Consider the following 16,272-nt stretch of genomic DNA (forward strand, 5'->3'; position numbering starts at 1 on the left):
GCGGCATCCATTGCTGTGTTTAGAGCTTGAGAAAGAGGTGAGAAGAAACCATATCCCCTTAGGGAGGAGGTGTTAAGAAGAGGCCAGCAGCGGACATTTCCATGGGGCAGGAGAGGAAGAAATAAACAGCTAGAGTATTGCAGAAAAATTCATCAGGACGCAGATGCCCCCAGCATCAGATGTGTAAAGAGTCGTGTGTGCAGAAGATACTCAGTGGCCAGCTGTATCGAGATGCGAGTTCTGCCTTTGTTACTTCACCTGGGTTATATCTTCCTGATACAGGGCAGAGGCCCTGAGGATCCCTTTAGGTGAGAATGGCCCAAGGGCATTCAGTAAAAATGTAGCTCTTTTGAACTTTTGCTTAGAATACCATTAAGGGAGTTCCTACCTTGGGAAATAGAAGTTAAAGGGTGCCCGTCTGGCATCAGAGAAATCAATCCCTTGGTCCTGTCTCTTGCCCTTCTGAGCACTGTTTGTGAACGGACTTTCCCCCACCATGAGTATCCATGACAGAGGAGCAGAGGCGTCCTCAGGCAGGGCTACAGCTAGTGTACCTGTTTGGCACACAGAGAACACACGAAATGGCTTTGGCGATTTTCGTGCACTCCTTGCTAAGATGGAGTAGTTGGTGTCTACAGGAACCTTGGATTTCAGAGGAATTGTGCCTTATTAGAGTTGTATATGCAGGGATATGTCAACATGTTCATTAATATGGCATGAAAAATGCAAGGAAGATTGTTTTGAACCCACAAGCATTATTTTTCCAGATAGGGTCTCACTGCATAGCCCCAGCTAGCCTAGAACTCTCTATGTAGGCCAAGCTGGCCTTACACTTACAGAGATCCAAGTGAATTCTGGGATTAAAAACATGCACATCTTTTAAACATCTGTTTTAATGGGATGTTCAGGAGGACTGACAATGTCAGCTGTTTCCTACTCTCAAAGATGAGGGCACTGTATCTCTAGGTCTGTCCAGGTCGCTCTAGGTTTATACCTACTAGGTAGAGTGTATTAGGAATGCTCCATGTGTCCCACACAATAAGTCCTGTGTTCCACATTCACAACGACTATGGGGGAAGCTAGTCTCTTCTGCTCTGCAGGGTTCGCCTGAGGTCACTGGTGTTTGGTGCAGTTTGAATAGTGTCCATTCAGCATTCCTCATGGAGACTCAAACCCTCAGTATCTCCAAATGCTACTGCACTTGGAGATGGGTTCTTTAAAAAAGTGATACGACACCTTCGTGAGGCATCCGATGTGCTGTCATTGCACAAAGAAGAGGTTTGGCTTCAGAGACACCAGGGAACCATTAGAACAAAAGTCCCATGAAAAGGTAGTAATAAGGGGTCTCTGTAAGCTAGCGGAGGAGACTATTTCAAAGCAAGCCTGCAGCATCTTGACTTAGGGCTTTAGAACCTAGTCCACTGAGGAAATGACTGTCTGTTGTGTTTGCATCGACCACTCTGTGTGGTGCTATGGCAAGTCAAGCAAACTAATACAGTGGTTAAGCATGATTTGAACTCAGAGCTGACCTCTGACCTGCCCTCTCTTCCCCTGAGCACCCTTGCCCTGTGCCAGGCTCTGACCCATGTCTATATAACTAAAGTGTCTTTGAAGGCATTTTGATCTGGAAGTAAAATGCCCCCGCCCAGCCTCATGTATCAGAAGACTTGATCCTACGGGGTGGTACTGGTCTATGGGGTTGAGGAACCTTCTAGTGAAAAATGTACCTTCTGGTCCACCAAGATGCAAGGAGTGACACCCACAGGTCCCTGCTTTCATAAACTCCACCGCGCCTTCCCCGTGTTCTCACAGACCACCCTGAGCCATGAGCCAGCCTCCTCCCTCCATCGCTTCTATTGGGGGTTTGGTCGCAGCAATGAGGAAAGGAGAACAGAGGGCTTCTGACTTGGTCTCCAGACTCAGCTTCCACTGGTGGCCTCTGGCAAGCCTGTGTCTCTGGAGTGTTGGGGTGTTTGGGGGTGATGTTTTTAGTCCTTCTAGTTAGCGCTAGATAACTAAATTAAAGGCATTTTTTTTTCTTTTTGAGACAAGGTCCTATGTAGCTCAGGCGGGCCTGGAACTCAGTATGTCTCCAAGGATGGCCTTGAACGAGTTTCCAGTCTTCCTGTAGCCTCCACACGCTGAGATCGCAGGCATGTAACTTCATACCTAGGCCATATGGTGCTGACAGGTAAATCCAGGGATCTGTGCTTAATAGTAAGCAGTGAACCGGCAGAGCTCTGCCCCCGCTTAGAGCACATCTCCATGGTGGAAGTTTTTCAGTTTCTACTCACAGTCACAGGGTTCACAGTGAGAGAGAGCCAAGCTAGTCTTCAGACACATCTCATGGGAATGCTTGAGACACAGGGTGTACTGTAAGGGCCCATTGACTTCATAGGGCTTGTGTGGAAGGCGTGAGTCATTGTCACCTCCGCCCCAAGCCATTGCCTAATGTCCAATAACAAACTGCCTGTCATGTCCTTAGAGCAAAACCAAAAACACAGAAGTGCTTGGTGCAGGGTTGGGGTTCAGAGGCACACCTTCCTCCTCCCTACTTTCTCTACTGGAGTTTAGTTGCTTGTTAGAAGCTGGCCTTTGGTCTCCACGGACTAGACAGTGTTTGAGTTCAGCTTCCTGTTCTTATGAACAAAACTGGTGGTGGACAGATGAGTTTCATTTCTCTAAGGCTGCGATCTGACTCTCCTCGGATTGAACAGTTAGCCAGAGGCAATTGTACACAGAGTCTCTCTGACTCATGCCTGGCTTCCCTGTGGTGACCTGCAGGCACAGTGCAAGCTGCTGGCATAGAACTCAGGAAGCACATGTGGCCTGACCTGGCTAACTCCTCAAGGTCCCTTAGTCTCAGGGATCAACCTCATGTGTCAGAAGACTTGATCTTACGTGGTGGTTATGGCATCCGTGTTAATTCTCTCAGTGGTATTTATGATGTATACATGTCTACAGATACTAAAGTGTGTGTGTGGGGGGGTGGGGGTTCTGGTGTTTGTTGAGATGGTATTGCCTATTGCTGAATGCATGTCTCCAGTAGACATGAGCTAAAGTGCAAGATGGCTTTTTCCAAGTGGGGCTATCCTCTCGGGCTATATTCTCCATGAGAGAAAGGACCATCTGTGGCTCGGCGCTCTCCCTTGTGACCTGGGCAGGTTGTACTTGCTTTCTCTGGCCACCAGATTCTCTAGTTTATCATCTGAGAGTTGTTGCAGGGGAAATGAGATGGTGGCTATATAGGAGGCAAGCCCAGGGCCTGGAGTGTGGAAAGATTTCACCAGACATCAGCTGCTGTTGCTTGTAAGCATCCCCTTCCTTCCAAACCTAGTTCTCTGACATCGGAAAAGGTGGCATCAGGTCTGTTCATGCAACTACTGCAGATGCTCAGAATTCCAACATCACTTCTGGCTCCAAGCATTCTGAACAAGGAACGCTCCCATAGCAGTGTTTAACTGTTCTAAGCCTTGATTAAGTAGTAAAGTTAATAAGGTTGAGGAATGGAAGTTGTATATTCATGGGGAAAGAGAATCCTTAGTGGACATCTCCTTTAGTGTTTATTGGCCGCTAGTGATTCCTTCTAAAGAATCCTGGAGGATGCAGAAGGTGACCTCAGAGGCCATGCAGGGTCCTCATGGCCAAGTGAATCTCGCTTCATGTCATTCATGGTGCAGTTAGCAGAGGGCCCAACCCTGATAAATGATAGTTGTTTGTTATAGTTTTCTAGGTTTTTTTTTCCTTTGAATGCATTTGTAGACTTAAGAAAAGTGAGATTCAAGGTTGTGGGGTTTTCTGGCAATATATTTTAGTTCTCTCAAGGTCAGTGTTTAGAAAGTATATCAGTTAGATATGACCACAGTCATGCTGTGTAACAAATGACTTTGAACTCAGTGCATGAAAATAGCATCATGTATTTCCTCTGTGCTTTCATGGTGGTTAGAGGTCAGTTGGTCTAAACACTAGGCTTAGTCTAAGCTGCAGGTTGGTTCCATGTCTCTCCACATGGGTCTCCACTTCCTTGCACCAGCAGGCCACCTGAGTCATATTCTTCTTGAGATGACACAACCACAGAGCGTTGTGTTCAAGCATATCTTTCACTTCTGTGGATGACATGTCCTGATAAACTTCCCGCGGACCAAGTGAAGTGGCCCTGGCCAAGCTGAGGCTGTAGGGCAGCATGCCATAATGAACCTCAAAGTCCCACAGCCACAGAGTGTGATTCTAGGGGGCCATGAGGAACAAGGGTCACTAATTCGCTCTCCTCCATTCTCCGCTCGCCTTCTCCAGTTTGTCATTGCAGTAGGTGCCTTAAGGGCCTTCCTTAGCACAGGAGGTTCTGTGGTCCTGCATCCTCATTAGGATTCCAGGAGCACTCCACTGGATCGGGCAAGCACGTTGCAAATTCCCCTTTGGTCTCCTAAAGCCTTCTCTCTGACAGACAGGAATTTACTCTACTGTAAACCTAAGAGTCCCAATTTAGACAGACACTATGGATTAGGCAGACGGCATCATTGACCCAGTTCCACTTCGTTAGCCTTTCCAATTAAAGAGGTTGTTACTGTGAGTGAGACCTCACAGATATGCGGCCTTACCTGGAGTCCTCAGGACCCTGCTGGTTAGGGAAAGTCTCACATTTTCAGTGTGCACCCAGGGAGGAAAAGGAAGTGTGGTTGGCATGAGAACAGCCCAGTGTTAAAGACACAGGCCCCTAGTGAGTGCTTCATCCACTTCCTGGCCAGTTAATTAAGATCCTAAATAAGGACCCTTTGTGCTCCCTCTCCCAGAAGCTTTTGAAATGAGCCTTGGACTCCTGACTGTGTGTGACAGGGTCTGTGATTTGGGAACCCCAGATAAAGAGTAGAGGCTGCGCTGTGTCAAGAGACCAGTCACTTGATATCATCCACATAGTTGGCAGAGGTTTTCCTTGGCTTTCCCAGTGAAGTCGTTTTAAGGGGTTCGGGATGGCATTTCCCCTTTCGTCGCTGTCTTGGGATTCTGAGCAACGAAGCATAAGCCCCACACAATAGCCAAATGGGCCGTGAAGCACGACTTAATTAATCTGGGCATTCACCCAATGCCCCGTGCAGTACTGGCTAGGATTTGGCTTTGGAGAAGGTGGCTAATTTTGAGAGTGAGCTACAGCTTTTTCTGTTCTGACTCAAATCTCAATGAATATGGGCAGAGGGGCAGTTAGAATAGACAAGCATGCTCAGGCCGGTGGTGACATGAAGACAGGGCTATGTACTCTCACAGTGTGGGTCAAACAAGATCCTGCTCCTGGGGTCTGCTGCGCCCAGGGTCTGCTGCCAGCCACAGATGGGGAGGCCGAATCTGTCTCTGCAAGAGTAAACTTGGTCCTGCCCTGTGTGGCTGCTCAACAGGGAGCCAGGATCAGCTCTCCAGCATTGTATATCATTGATCATAGAAACAATAAGCATGTGGTTAGAGGGGTCTCTGTAAGGTTAGGGAGAATAGTGAGGCTGTGTCCTTCACCCTAAGTAGCTCAGTCAACGTTGAGTTCTGGTGGGTCATAGCTGAATCCTATCTTGGGAAAAGGGCAGGAGAGATAACGGTGGCAAGGCCTAAGCTGTTTCTCCAAGACCCCTCATTAGTTCCTTGTGGGTCAGCTTTGCAATATGGCAGAGTGAAGAGAAAGCTCATCTTAGTGTTTTGCTTGGTGCAAGGACTTGCTGTGCTCAGCTGGTATGAAAGCCAGAGTGAGTGAGGTGTCTCCTTGGCAACATCCCTGAGCTGTGCCAGGGATGTGCTGGGACTTGGACTCGACACCTGGAATTGGGGGAAGATGAAGTCTTTACCTTCAAGGGAAGTCCAGAGGTCAAAATGTGCCTGAGAGCATGCCTCAAACGTGCCACGAGGAAGATAATTGCCAAAGAGATCGAGAAAGGAGATGGGTGATCTGGTAGTGTGTTCCTGAAGTCCCAAGAAGAGAAGAATGGCCGTGGGTTTGAGTTTAGCCTGAGCAGCATAGCAAGTATCATGCCAGCTTGGGCTACATAGACATTGTCTCAGAAAAAAAAATAATTTAAAATATGTTTAAAGGAAGCAAATGGTATCCGGCTTGATGATGCAAGCCTGTGAGCCCAGCAATTTAGGGAACGGAGGCAAGAGAAATGTAAGTTCAAGGCCAGCTTGGGATACAGTGAGTTTCAGCAGGCCAGCCCAGGCAGTTTACAGAGACCCGGCCTCAAAATACAGATCCAAGAGAGGGGAGGGAAGTGCTTGTTTAGCATACATGAGGCCCTAGGTTTTATCTTGTTTCTCTCTGTCTGTCTCTGTCTCTCTCTCTCAATCAAATGGTCGTTCCTCTCCAGCAGGAGTTGAGACTGTTACAGTTTGTCTTCCCTCGCCTTTTATTCATGGTATTTAGAGAAGGGGAGCCCGGTGCTTATTTGCGTGGCTTCCTAGAAGCCTGTATTGAAAAATCTGTTTGGATAGAGCCAAGTTTTAAGCTGGGTTTCTGCCCAGGGCCTTAAAAGCATGGCTATTCTCTGTAGAAGTGGCCAAAGGTGGTTTTCCCAGAATCATGAACACATATGATGGTTAAGTTCCCAGCAGACATGGTATAGACAGAAATAGCCTTTTTATGTGCTGGGTTTCCTGTTTTCCTCGGAAACCACTGGGGGAAGGAATGCCATCACCTCCCATTAGTCGGTGCCTCCTCCATCTGTCCCTCCCCCGACCCAGAATTTATGCTTTGTGACCCCAGACTTTACCACCCAGCATCCCCAGTCAATTGGCTTTTGTCAAGACTGAGTGAATGGGATGTTTCTCTGGCCTGAAAAGATCTTTCCTGGCATGCTGGAATGTGCTACTCACACAGGAATCGGCTCCTCCTTTTCTGTCTCTTTCTCATGTCTTTTATTCTTATAGGATTAGACATAATCTCACAATCTTGTTATGAACCAGAACTTTGTATTTATGTTTAATTCTATTATGGACCCAAGTCTCTTTCATGTGGGGGAGGGGTAGGGCACTGAACACACTGGAGATGAATGGAAAAGGTGCTTTTCCTTTTTCTTGTCTGTATACGTGTGTGTGTGTGGTGTTTGCACACTCACACACACACGTGGGTACATGGTGTTCTTATAAATACCTTATGGGTGCATGGTGCATGCGTGTGTGCTGGTACAAATGTCTGGGTGTCAGAGGACAGTCTCAGCTATCATTCTTCAGGAACTATCTACCCTTTTCTGTGATAGGGTCTCTCATTGGCATGGAGCACACCAAGTAGGTTAGGCTGGCTGGCAGTGCCCTCAGGATCTGCCTGCCACAAAGCCCAGCTCTGAGATTATAGGTGCATATCCCCGCCCTAGCCTTTTAGGCCAGTGCTCTAACCCGCGTCCTCATGCTTGCGGAGCGAGCGCTTTCCTGACTGAGCCTGCGCTCACCCCCTTCTTCTCAGCACCTCATTGTTTAGCAGATCTTCTTATGGACAATCTAGGGCCTCTTTCATGGCTTAGAAACGGAAAGGAAAGCTGGGATTCAGTAGGGGGCAGACTGGGTCAACTTCTGAAGTCCTCAGAGCATGGGGAAGACAGAGTCTGACCCGCCCCACCCGACTGGGAGAGCAAGCTGGGTTGAAAGCGATGTTCAGGTTGGAAGCTGACTCCCCTCCTCTCACCATTTATGAGTGTCTTCTCTGTTCTCCCCACAGGATCCACACCCGAGTCCACTGATCACCCTAGAGACCCAGGTGAGTGCCTCTCGTGGTCTTCGCCTCTTATCTTTCTCTTGAGGTTCTGTGATCAGTGCTTTGTGGTTGTCTCTGTGTGTCCTCCGAGCCCCGAGGGACTCGGAAGGGATGGACAGACATGTCATGTCACAATGCCCTCCTGCCTCATTTGTGTGTGTGGTGTGCACAGCCAGGTGTAACCACGCTGGTAGATTGTACATACATGCGTGGAATTCTGTATACATACACATATATGTAGGCAGGTCACGGAAGGCATCCCCCTGCCTTAGTGATCCGAAGCAGGTGACTGCAGAGGGAGATCAGAGACAGGAATGTCCGGTCATAGATGGTGCTGTTTCTCTGCTCCAGATTGGACAGACCCTGCTCCTGGACACTTGGTGCACAATGCTACCGGAAATGTGGGGAGTTCTGCTAGAGTCATCCAGCGCTGCCGGGGAAACTGGGGCTCCACTTGACAGTCTTAGTGTTGTCAGCGAGAGGAACTCAAGAACGGGCTCAACTCGAAGCTTGGAAACAGTCTTATTAGAGTTTAAAAGAAAGCTCTCAGGTAGACAAGCTGTGGCGCTTGGCAGCTGCCCTGAGGAGAGAAACAGAGAAAAGAAAGGGCCATGCCTTTTGAGGGAAGCCAACATAGAGGGCAGTCACGCAGTGGACAAGCAGCTACACAGCTGGAAGAGGGCCTTAGATGAAGAGTGGGAAAAATTACCCAAAGTTCCAGAGAAAGAGTGCCTGGGCTCTGGGTGACATCCGAAAGGAGGAGACAGGAGAAGAAAGGGAAAGTGACATCGTTCTGAGTCCTGACTGAGAGAGGTAGGCAGACCCAAAGGAACTGCTTGGTGGCTTGTAGGGACTGCACTAAGGGGCAGGGAGTCTGGGAAGAAAAAGTGCATTATCTCATAGAGGGCTATTTCTCCTCTCACTTTAGCATGACCTAAGGTGACTCGCCTTTCTGAAGGGTAGTCTCTTGGCCAGGTAACTGGCCATCTCACCTGGATTCACTCTTAAGGGATCAGACAATGACACCTCTCCACTCAAAGATAGACTCCAGCCTTTTGGCTAGGACCAGCTTTCTCTTAATGGGTCTCCAAAGATACTGTAATAGCAAGACTCAGCTCCCAGAGCAGGAAGTTGCACTTTCTGTCTGCTTGGATACTGGAATATTCTGAATGATCTAGATAGCAATAGTGTTTCTGTGTATGGCAGATGACCTATGAGTCCAGAGATGAAGACATGGCCTGGACCTTGTGTCTTCTTTCTGGGTATCTGCCCCAGAGTCACTGAGACCCAGGTAGAATACACTTCTGTGTCTTCTAGCCTTGTGACATTTTTGAGACTCTGAACTCCAAGTCATTCCTTCTCCATCTAGAACATGCCATCTGACAGAGTCCTGGTGAGAGTCACAGGAAATAATCAGAACATCAAGGTACCTGGGTATGCATAAGCTCTTATACCACAGCACTGCAGCCTTTCCTCCCGGCCTTGAAGGTATCGTGTCTTTGAATTGATGGTCTCCTTAGCTCCGTGCCTGGGTTAGACAGCAAAGAGAAAAGGAGGACAGACTGGGCCCCCTCTGAGCCCCAGAGAGAGCACTTTCCAGCTGTCAGACACAGTAAAACATATTGCACATTTCATGGACGAGAAACAGCCCTTTGGGGCTTTCTGTGGCATGCTGGCAGATACCACCTGCTTTCCCTTGCCTTCCCCCAGCCCTGGGTCCTGGCCACTTAGCAGCATCTCTGCTTGAGTCTTCCCAATGAGAGCGAGGAGACTCACAAACCCACCTGGCTTTAAGGTGGCCTGACTGTTAAGAAGCCCATCCATAGCAGTGAACTGTATCTTTGTGGTTTCTCTCTGCTTGTCTGTCTTTTTGTCCCAGGGTACAGACCAGTATAGCTGCCCTAGGGAGGAGCAGACCCAGGGATGGCAGAATAGGACAGGCAGTGTGTCTCTGAGGAGGAGAAGAATCCCATGTCCTCTCTTCTGCTTTTGCTCATTCTTTGCACACTCTTTTAGTTTTAGTTTTAATTTTAATGCTCAGAGGATATCTGAGAAGGTCCTGAAGACATTTAGAGTTGTCTCAAACATGGGGACCAGTTTATCCCCTAGTGATGGGTGTCATTAATATAAAAGCAGCCAGTACATTACATGCTTCAGGCCAATGAGAGATTCTGTCATAAAAACAAACAAACAAACAACAACAACAACAGCACCCAGGGAATAGTATCCAAGGTTGAACCATGTCTTCACCTAATAATTATTTCCCACAATGGGAAAGATCCCATCCAAGATTCCAGTGAGGTCAAAGTTTAAAGACATTATATCATCAGTCCTATTAGTGAAATCACAACTTTGAAGAGCTATGCCTGTGTATATGCAGGTATGAATATGTATCTACACACACACACACACACATATTCGCATTGTATTGAATATATTCTACATTACAAAAAAATAATTAAAGCTTTCCTTCGGCTATCCTCCAAAACCATTTCTGTGAGTTCCCAGATGTTATGTGTCTCACTTTGAGAAATATCTGCCTCCCTGTCTACCCTGGGTCATAAGTTAACTCCCAGAGTAGGTTGTGAGGCAGCTTGTTGAGTGATAATTCTCCTCTCTTTGTTCCACCCATCCCAGAAGGCAGCTTGTTCTGCTCAGGAATACTGAGGACATGCAGTCCATGTCCAGAGCCCAGAAGGCCACTCTTCTCCCTTGCACTTGCCCATCCCGTGCCCTTTGCCTTGGACTTCATCCAATCATCTTTTCAGAACCTCCATGGGAACAGCCCATGGCTTTGGAAAGCATGTTATGAGGGGGCAGAGCCCCTGCATAGTGGCCACTCTTAAGGTTCTGTGAGTTCCAGGGACCCAAGCCTCAGTGTGGTGGTGCAAAACACATTTTGGAGGAAGGGTTCCATTAGTCTTCAACAATGCCCCCATTAGTCTCAACTGGTCCACGGCCTTTGGGGTGTTGAGAAGAGCTGTAGGATATTGTCTTTATGACTTTAGACTTTGCATGTTAGAGAGGCATTGTAGTGGGTGGGAAGAGCTGTATCAGCTGGTAAAGTGCTTGCTCCAGAGCCCCATTAGGAAAATAAATCTGGACATCATGGTGCTCCTCTAATCCCAGAACTTGGAAGGCAGAGACTCATTGGCCAGTCAACATATACGACTTGATGAACTCTAGGCCAATGAGAGACTCTTGGGTTGACCACTGGCCTCTGTACACACACACACACACACGCACACACACACACACACACACACACACACACACAGAGAGAGAGAGAGAGAGAGAGAGAGACAGACAGACAGACAGACAGACAGACAGACACATCATTACAACCCAAACAAAGTACGAATGTTTTTTTGTGACTTGCCTCAAAGTCTTATATGACTTGGTACATCACAGGATATGCAATGGAATTCTGCCCATCTGCCCTCCAGGAAGTAAGTCAGACAAGAAGACTAAGTTAGATTTTCTGATAAAAAGTAGTATAGTAAATGTGACCCATGTGCCATGGGCAAGATGGCAGGTATGGAGGTATGAAGAGCTCAGCCTTCAGAGACAGCTTTCATATGAATTCTGAGTCCTAACTAGGTTCTCTCTTCCTTCCATAATACTCTTTCTGCTCCCAGTGGGATTGCCTGCTGTTTCTTAGAGTCCAGGAGCTCAGGTGTGACTGGGTACCACCATGAGGCATGTCCTTATATCACGCATGTGCAGTATGGCTTTGCTGACAGTTCAGATTGAGCAGGATTCCAGGCCACCAATATACCCACTTGTTTCCTGCACCCCACTCGGCCTGATAATAATTGTAGGAGTTCTCACCCATGGCCTGGTGTATCCTTCTTCACACAGTTATGTGGAACAGGGGGAGATGTATCAGCTGGTTGCTGAGGGTCCTCTTATGCCCTCTGTCATCAGTGTGATGGAACTTTGTATCTGCTGGCAGCAGTAGGAGTCTCTGCTTAGTGGTCAGATTGATATCATGAAGGGGTGAGGAATGTCCAAGTCCCTGGTGTCAGATCTCTCTGTACCACATGGCTCCTGTAGATGTCTCAAGTAAGCTCCACCTGACAATGATGACTGCTAATCCAGTCTTGGATAGAAGTACGTGGGAACCAGATGACTTAGGAGTGAGAAAGACTAACAGCAGAGACAGATGAAAGGACCTTAAATTTGGTTAGTGGCCTGGAATTATTACTGTCATTCCTATTACCAGTCACACTATTATGAGATTCATTTCCAGATGAGACACTTAAAGGTCTTAAAAGTCAGATAGCTTAGCCAAGGTTCCACAAAAGGGACATAGCAGTGGATGGGTGTCAAGCTCAGAGTCATATGACATCAGAATCTTTTCTTGCAGCCTCTGTTTTGTTAGGTTAGAGAATAAAATTGCTGGGATCAGTAGACAGATTTGCTAATGCTTAGACAAAGCCAGACGTACCCGTTCTGGAGTTTATAAACCACCGTCTGTGGATGTACTTAGATGGGGGTGGATGGATGAATAGATGATACATAGGTGACAGCCAGACACACTGATGATAGATAGCAGGCAGACAGATAGTGTCTTACTTACTATTCTATGCTGCAAATAGATATTGTGACTAATGCAAGTTATAGAACCATGGTTCTCAACCTTCCCAGTGCTGTGACCCTTTAATAACAGTTCCTCATGTTGTGCTGACCCCCCAGTCATAAAATTATTTCATTGCTATTTCATGACTGTATTTTTGCTACTATTATGTATTGTAATATAAATATCTGATATGTGGGATATCTGAAATATGATCCCTGTAAAAGGATTGTTCAACCCCAAAGGGGTCGCAGCCCACAGGTTGAGAATCATTGCAAGTCTAGCTCAGGTTACCTGATAGTGGGAGTCATGGGTTGAGAACTGCGGTTATAGAAGAAAGGGTTTATTTGGCCTTACAGTTTCAGAGAGTGAGGTCATAACCATCACAGAGTAGAGCATGGCAGCAGGAAGGCAGGCATGGTCTAGAGCAGTAGCTGAGAGCTTACTTCTTGCTTGACTCAGAAGCAAACAGCATCAGTCACAGCAGCCTGTGGATTCCATTCTTATTCAAACTACCACAGATAATAGATAGATAGATAGATAGATAGATAGATAGATAGATAGATAGATAGATAGATAGATAATTTATAGATGGTAGGAAGTAGGTAGGTAGGTAGATAGATAGATAGATAGATAGATAGATAGATAGATAGATAGATAGATAGATAGATCATAGGTGGTAGGTAGGTAAGTAGATAGATGGGGGTAGGTATTAGATGATTGATAGATGGTAGGTAGGTAGATAAATAGATAGATGATAGATAGATAGATAATTGATAGATGTAGGTAGATAGATAGATGGTAGATAGATAGGTAGATAATTGATAGATGTAGGTAGATAGATGATAGATAGATAGATAGATAGATAGATAGATAGATAGATAGATAGATAATAGGTGGTTGGTAGGTAGGAAGGTAGTGGGTAGGTAGATAGATGATAGATAGATAGATAGATAGATAGATAGATAGATAGATAGATAATAGGTGGTAGGTAGGTAGGAAGTGGGTAGGTAGATAGATAATTGATAAATAGGTAGGTAGGTAGGTAGATAGATAGATAGATAAATATACAGATAGATAGATGATTGGTAGATGGTAGATAGATAGATAGACAGAAAGATAGATATACAAATAGATGATTGATAGATGGTAGATAGATAGATGATTGATAGATGGTCAATAGATAGATAGATAGATAGATAGATAGATAGATAGATAGATAAACAGAGAGATATGCACAGATGCCTAGATGGATAGATCGAGGGAATGCTTTGCACTAGTATCCACAGCTGTACTTAGATATGCAAGTAGAAATTATGATGGACAGATATTTAGCTGGACGAATATAGACAGATAGCTGTGTAGACAGACAATGACAAATAGATGCTTGGATGGATGGATACATAGACAAACAGATAAAGGGACTGCTATGCTCACAGAGCATTTTTTTTCATGTCACATAGGCTGCCATAAGGCCTGTGGGTAAACGGCTTAGGCTTCAGACACAACCAAAAAAATTCATTTCAGAACAACAAAAACTCCACTGTCTCCCTGAACATCAATAATGTTGTGATAAATCTGAATGCTTATTTGATTCTTTTTCATTGATCCTCAAGGGGGACTATCATTTCTGAACCTACTCCAATTGCCATGGCCTCTTGTCATTTAATTTTACCTTCTCCACATGCTGACTCCTACCCCCAGGGCCCCTCCGTTGATTAGGAAATGGCTCCTGCTCAAATGCAGAGACGTCTGGGGAGCTGTCCTGAAGGAGCACTTTTGTGAAGATCTGTCAGTCTGGGTATTTCTGAGGTTGGCTCAGTTAGAGGGGAACAGAACTTCATTTACATGGAGATCTCTCAGGGCCTGGGGATCAGGCGGGAAGTCACCCGCTGTTCCCTTTTCACAGCTAACCAGGTACTTGAATGCCTTTGATCAGCTAAGTGGGGACCTGGAGGGAGGGAGTGACAGTCACATTCTTTAAAGATGTTACTAAGGCCAGGAGGAGGATTACAAACAAAGCCAGGGAATGTGAAAGGGAATGGAAGCTTAAAAATTATACTGTGTAATCCATTCATCTTTGCGTTAACCAATAAGCAGCTCTGAGGCCAGCAGAGGCCAGGCTTTGTGACAGGAAGCGAGGCAGAAGGCTTGGAGCATCATGGTGCAAGACTCAAATGAGAAAAGCGCAAGCCTGTGATCATGCCCTTAATATCGATAGCCATAGAGAATGGAATGAACCGCTCTGTTTCTGAGAGAGTAGGTGGGTAGGAGGCATTTGCTCAGCAAAGTCTCTCTCGGGAGCTGAGGGTTCTGTTTTTGTTTTTACTGATACAGAGGAGAGAGTCTGTCTGTATAACCCAGGTTGGCTTTGAACTCTCAATCCTCCGGCCTCAGCCCTTCAGTATTGGGCTAATTACACTCCACGGGAGGAGTGCTTGGAGATTGGAGCTGGCACAGTCAAGAGTTAAGCTTGCTAAGGGATGGCAGTAATCACATTCCAAAACTTTTGCAAATTCTGTCTGGGTGCCTGTAACAACAATGCCACTTTTCCTTAGGCTCAATTAAACCATGTGAGCTGCTTCAAACTCCTTCAGTGCTTTGTGTCATCGTAATGTCAAGACGGATAAGGAATGGCCACATTAAGCCAGGATGAAGGAAGATAAATGAGAGGGAAAGAGAAGGGACCTAAATTCCCAGCCATCCGGACACTCTGATCACAAGACTGTCCAGTGGGAGGGAGCTTGAGGCCTTGGTGTGTTGTGCTCCCGTGGGGACTGATGTTGGGATTCTGGAGGATGGCTGCCATCAGCTAAGTTATGGATGCTGTGGAAATGAACCTGAGGTTTTTCATAGAACCAGTAGTCTCAGCCAGGGCGCTGTTGACCATCAGAGGACATTTGGCTATGATTAGAGATGTGCTTACTGTCATAACTCAGAGGCAGAGGGATTGGCTAGCCATTCCACACTGCATGGAACAGTCCCCCTCTTTCCGAAAGTTTCCCTGCTTCAAATATCAATAGTGTCAAGGTTGAGAAGCCATGGTGTGTGTTCATTTGCTTCTCAACAGCTTATTTCACAAAGATACTTCAGCCTGGCAGTGCTGGCTTTTCTGGTATTATTGTTTATGCTCAAAGGTCACTAACTCCACTGAATGTAAGATTTTTAGCCAGCCCGCAGGTGTTAGCCATGGCACATTCATCCCCTCTGCATTGGCATTGACCTTGACTATAAGCACAATAAACCCTTCCCCCTAATATTCATAACCGTGTGTTCACTGCACACCAAGGGCACATCTCGTTTGGGTAATTATGATTGTGGAAGGAAAACTCACCAGGAGAGATGATTTCCTACAAGATTTATGGCTCATTAATATAGAGCATATTCAGGGTTTTGTTTTTGTTTTGTTTTTTAAGAAATTGCAATTGGGAATGTATCTCAGTGGTAACACGTTTGCCTAGCAGGTGTCAGGCCCTGAGCTCCATCTTTAGCATGGCAAAAATCAAACAAAAGCATAATAAAAGTTTAGCTACTTGGCTGGGGTTCAGAGAGGGCTTGGTCAAGGCTTTGGACTACTGGAGCAGGTCTCCTGGTTTCTAGGCTCTGTTCCTTTTTCTGGGTTGAGCACAGCCTCTTTTGTATAAACTTCTTTCTCTGGAAGCCTTCCTGCCACCACTGGGATTAAAGCAATTGCCGTCTGTTCGCCTCTCTTCCAGCTCTGGGCTTCGATTAACCTTTTCCTCCATAGAGAGCGGTTTTTGAAGTAATCAGGAGCTTCTGAATGGCCCTTACCTGAGTCTCCAGCCCATTAATTCTTATGGTGCCCAGCATCTGTTGAGAATGGCAGAGACCAAATTGCTTTCCTATCTTCTGCCTCCTTGTGGGGAGCAGGGCCTCTCAGGGGCAGAGCAGACCTATCTGGGGGACAGCAGAGTGCTTTACTGTCATTGTCTCTGCTGGCTTTGATTTGCAGATC

At 46.4% G+C, this 16,272-nt stretch overlaps 1 protein-coding gene across 1 annotated transcript in view; it reads left to right on the forward strand.

Annotated features, from left to right (window-relative positions):
* The window catches only part of Xylt1 (xylosyltransferase 1), a 297,219-nt gene that overhangs the window by 78,912 nt on the left and 202,035 nt on the right, over positions 1–16,272 (forward strand). The window contains exon 2 of the mRNA XM_075971992.1: positions 7,682–7,720. Coding sequence (XP_075828107.1) covers positions 7,682–7,720 — 39 coding nt within the window. The remainder of the gene's footprint in view (positions 1–7,681; positions 7,721–16,272) is intronic.

The sequence above is a fragment of the Microtus pennsylvanicus genome, chromosome 5, assembly GCF_037038515.1.
Source record: "Microtus pennsylvanicus isolate mMicPen1 chromosome 5, mMicPen1.hap1, whole genome shotgun sequence".
Classification (NCBI taxonomy): Eukaryota; Metazoa; Chordata; class Mammalia; order Rodentia; family Cricetidae; genus Microtus; species Microtus pennsylvanicus.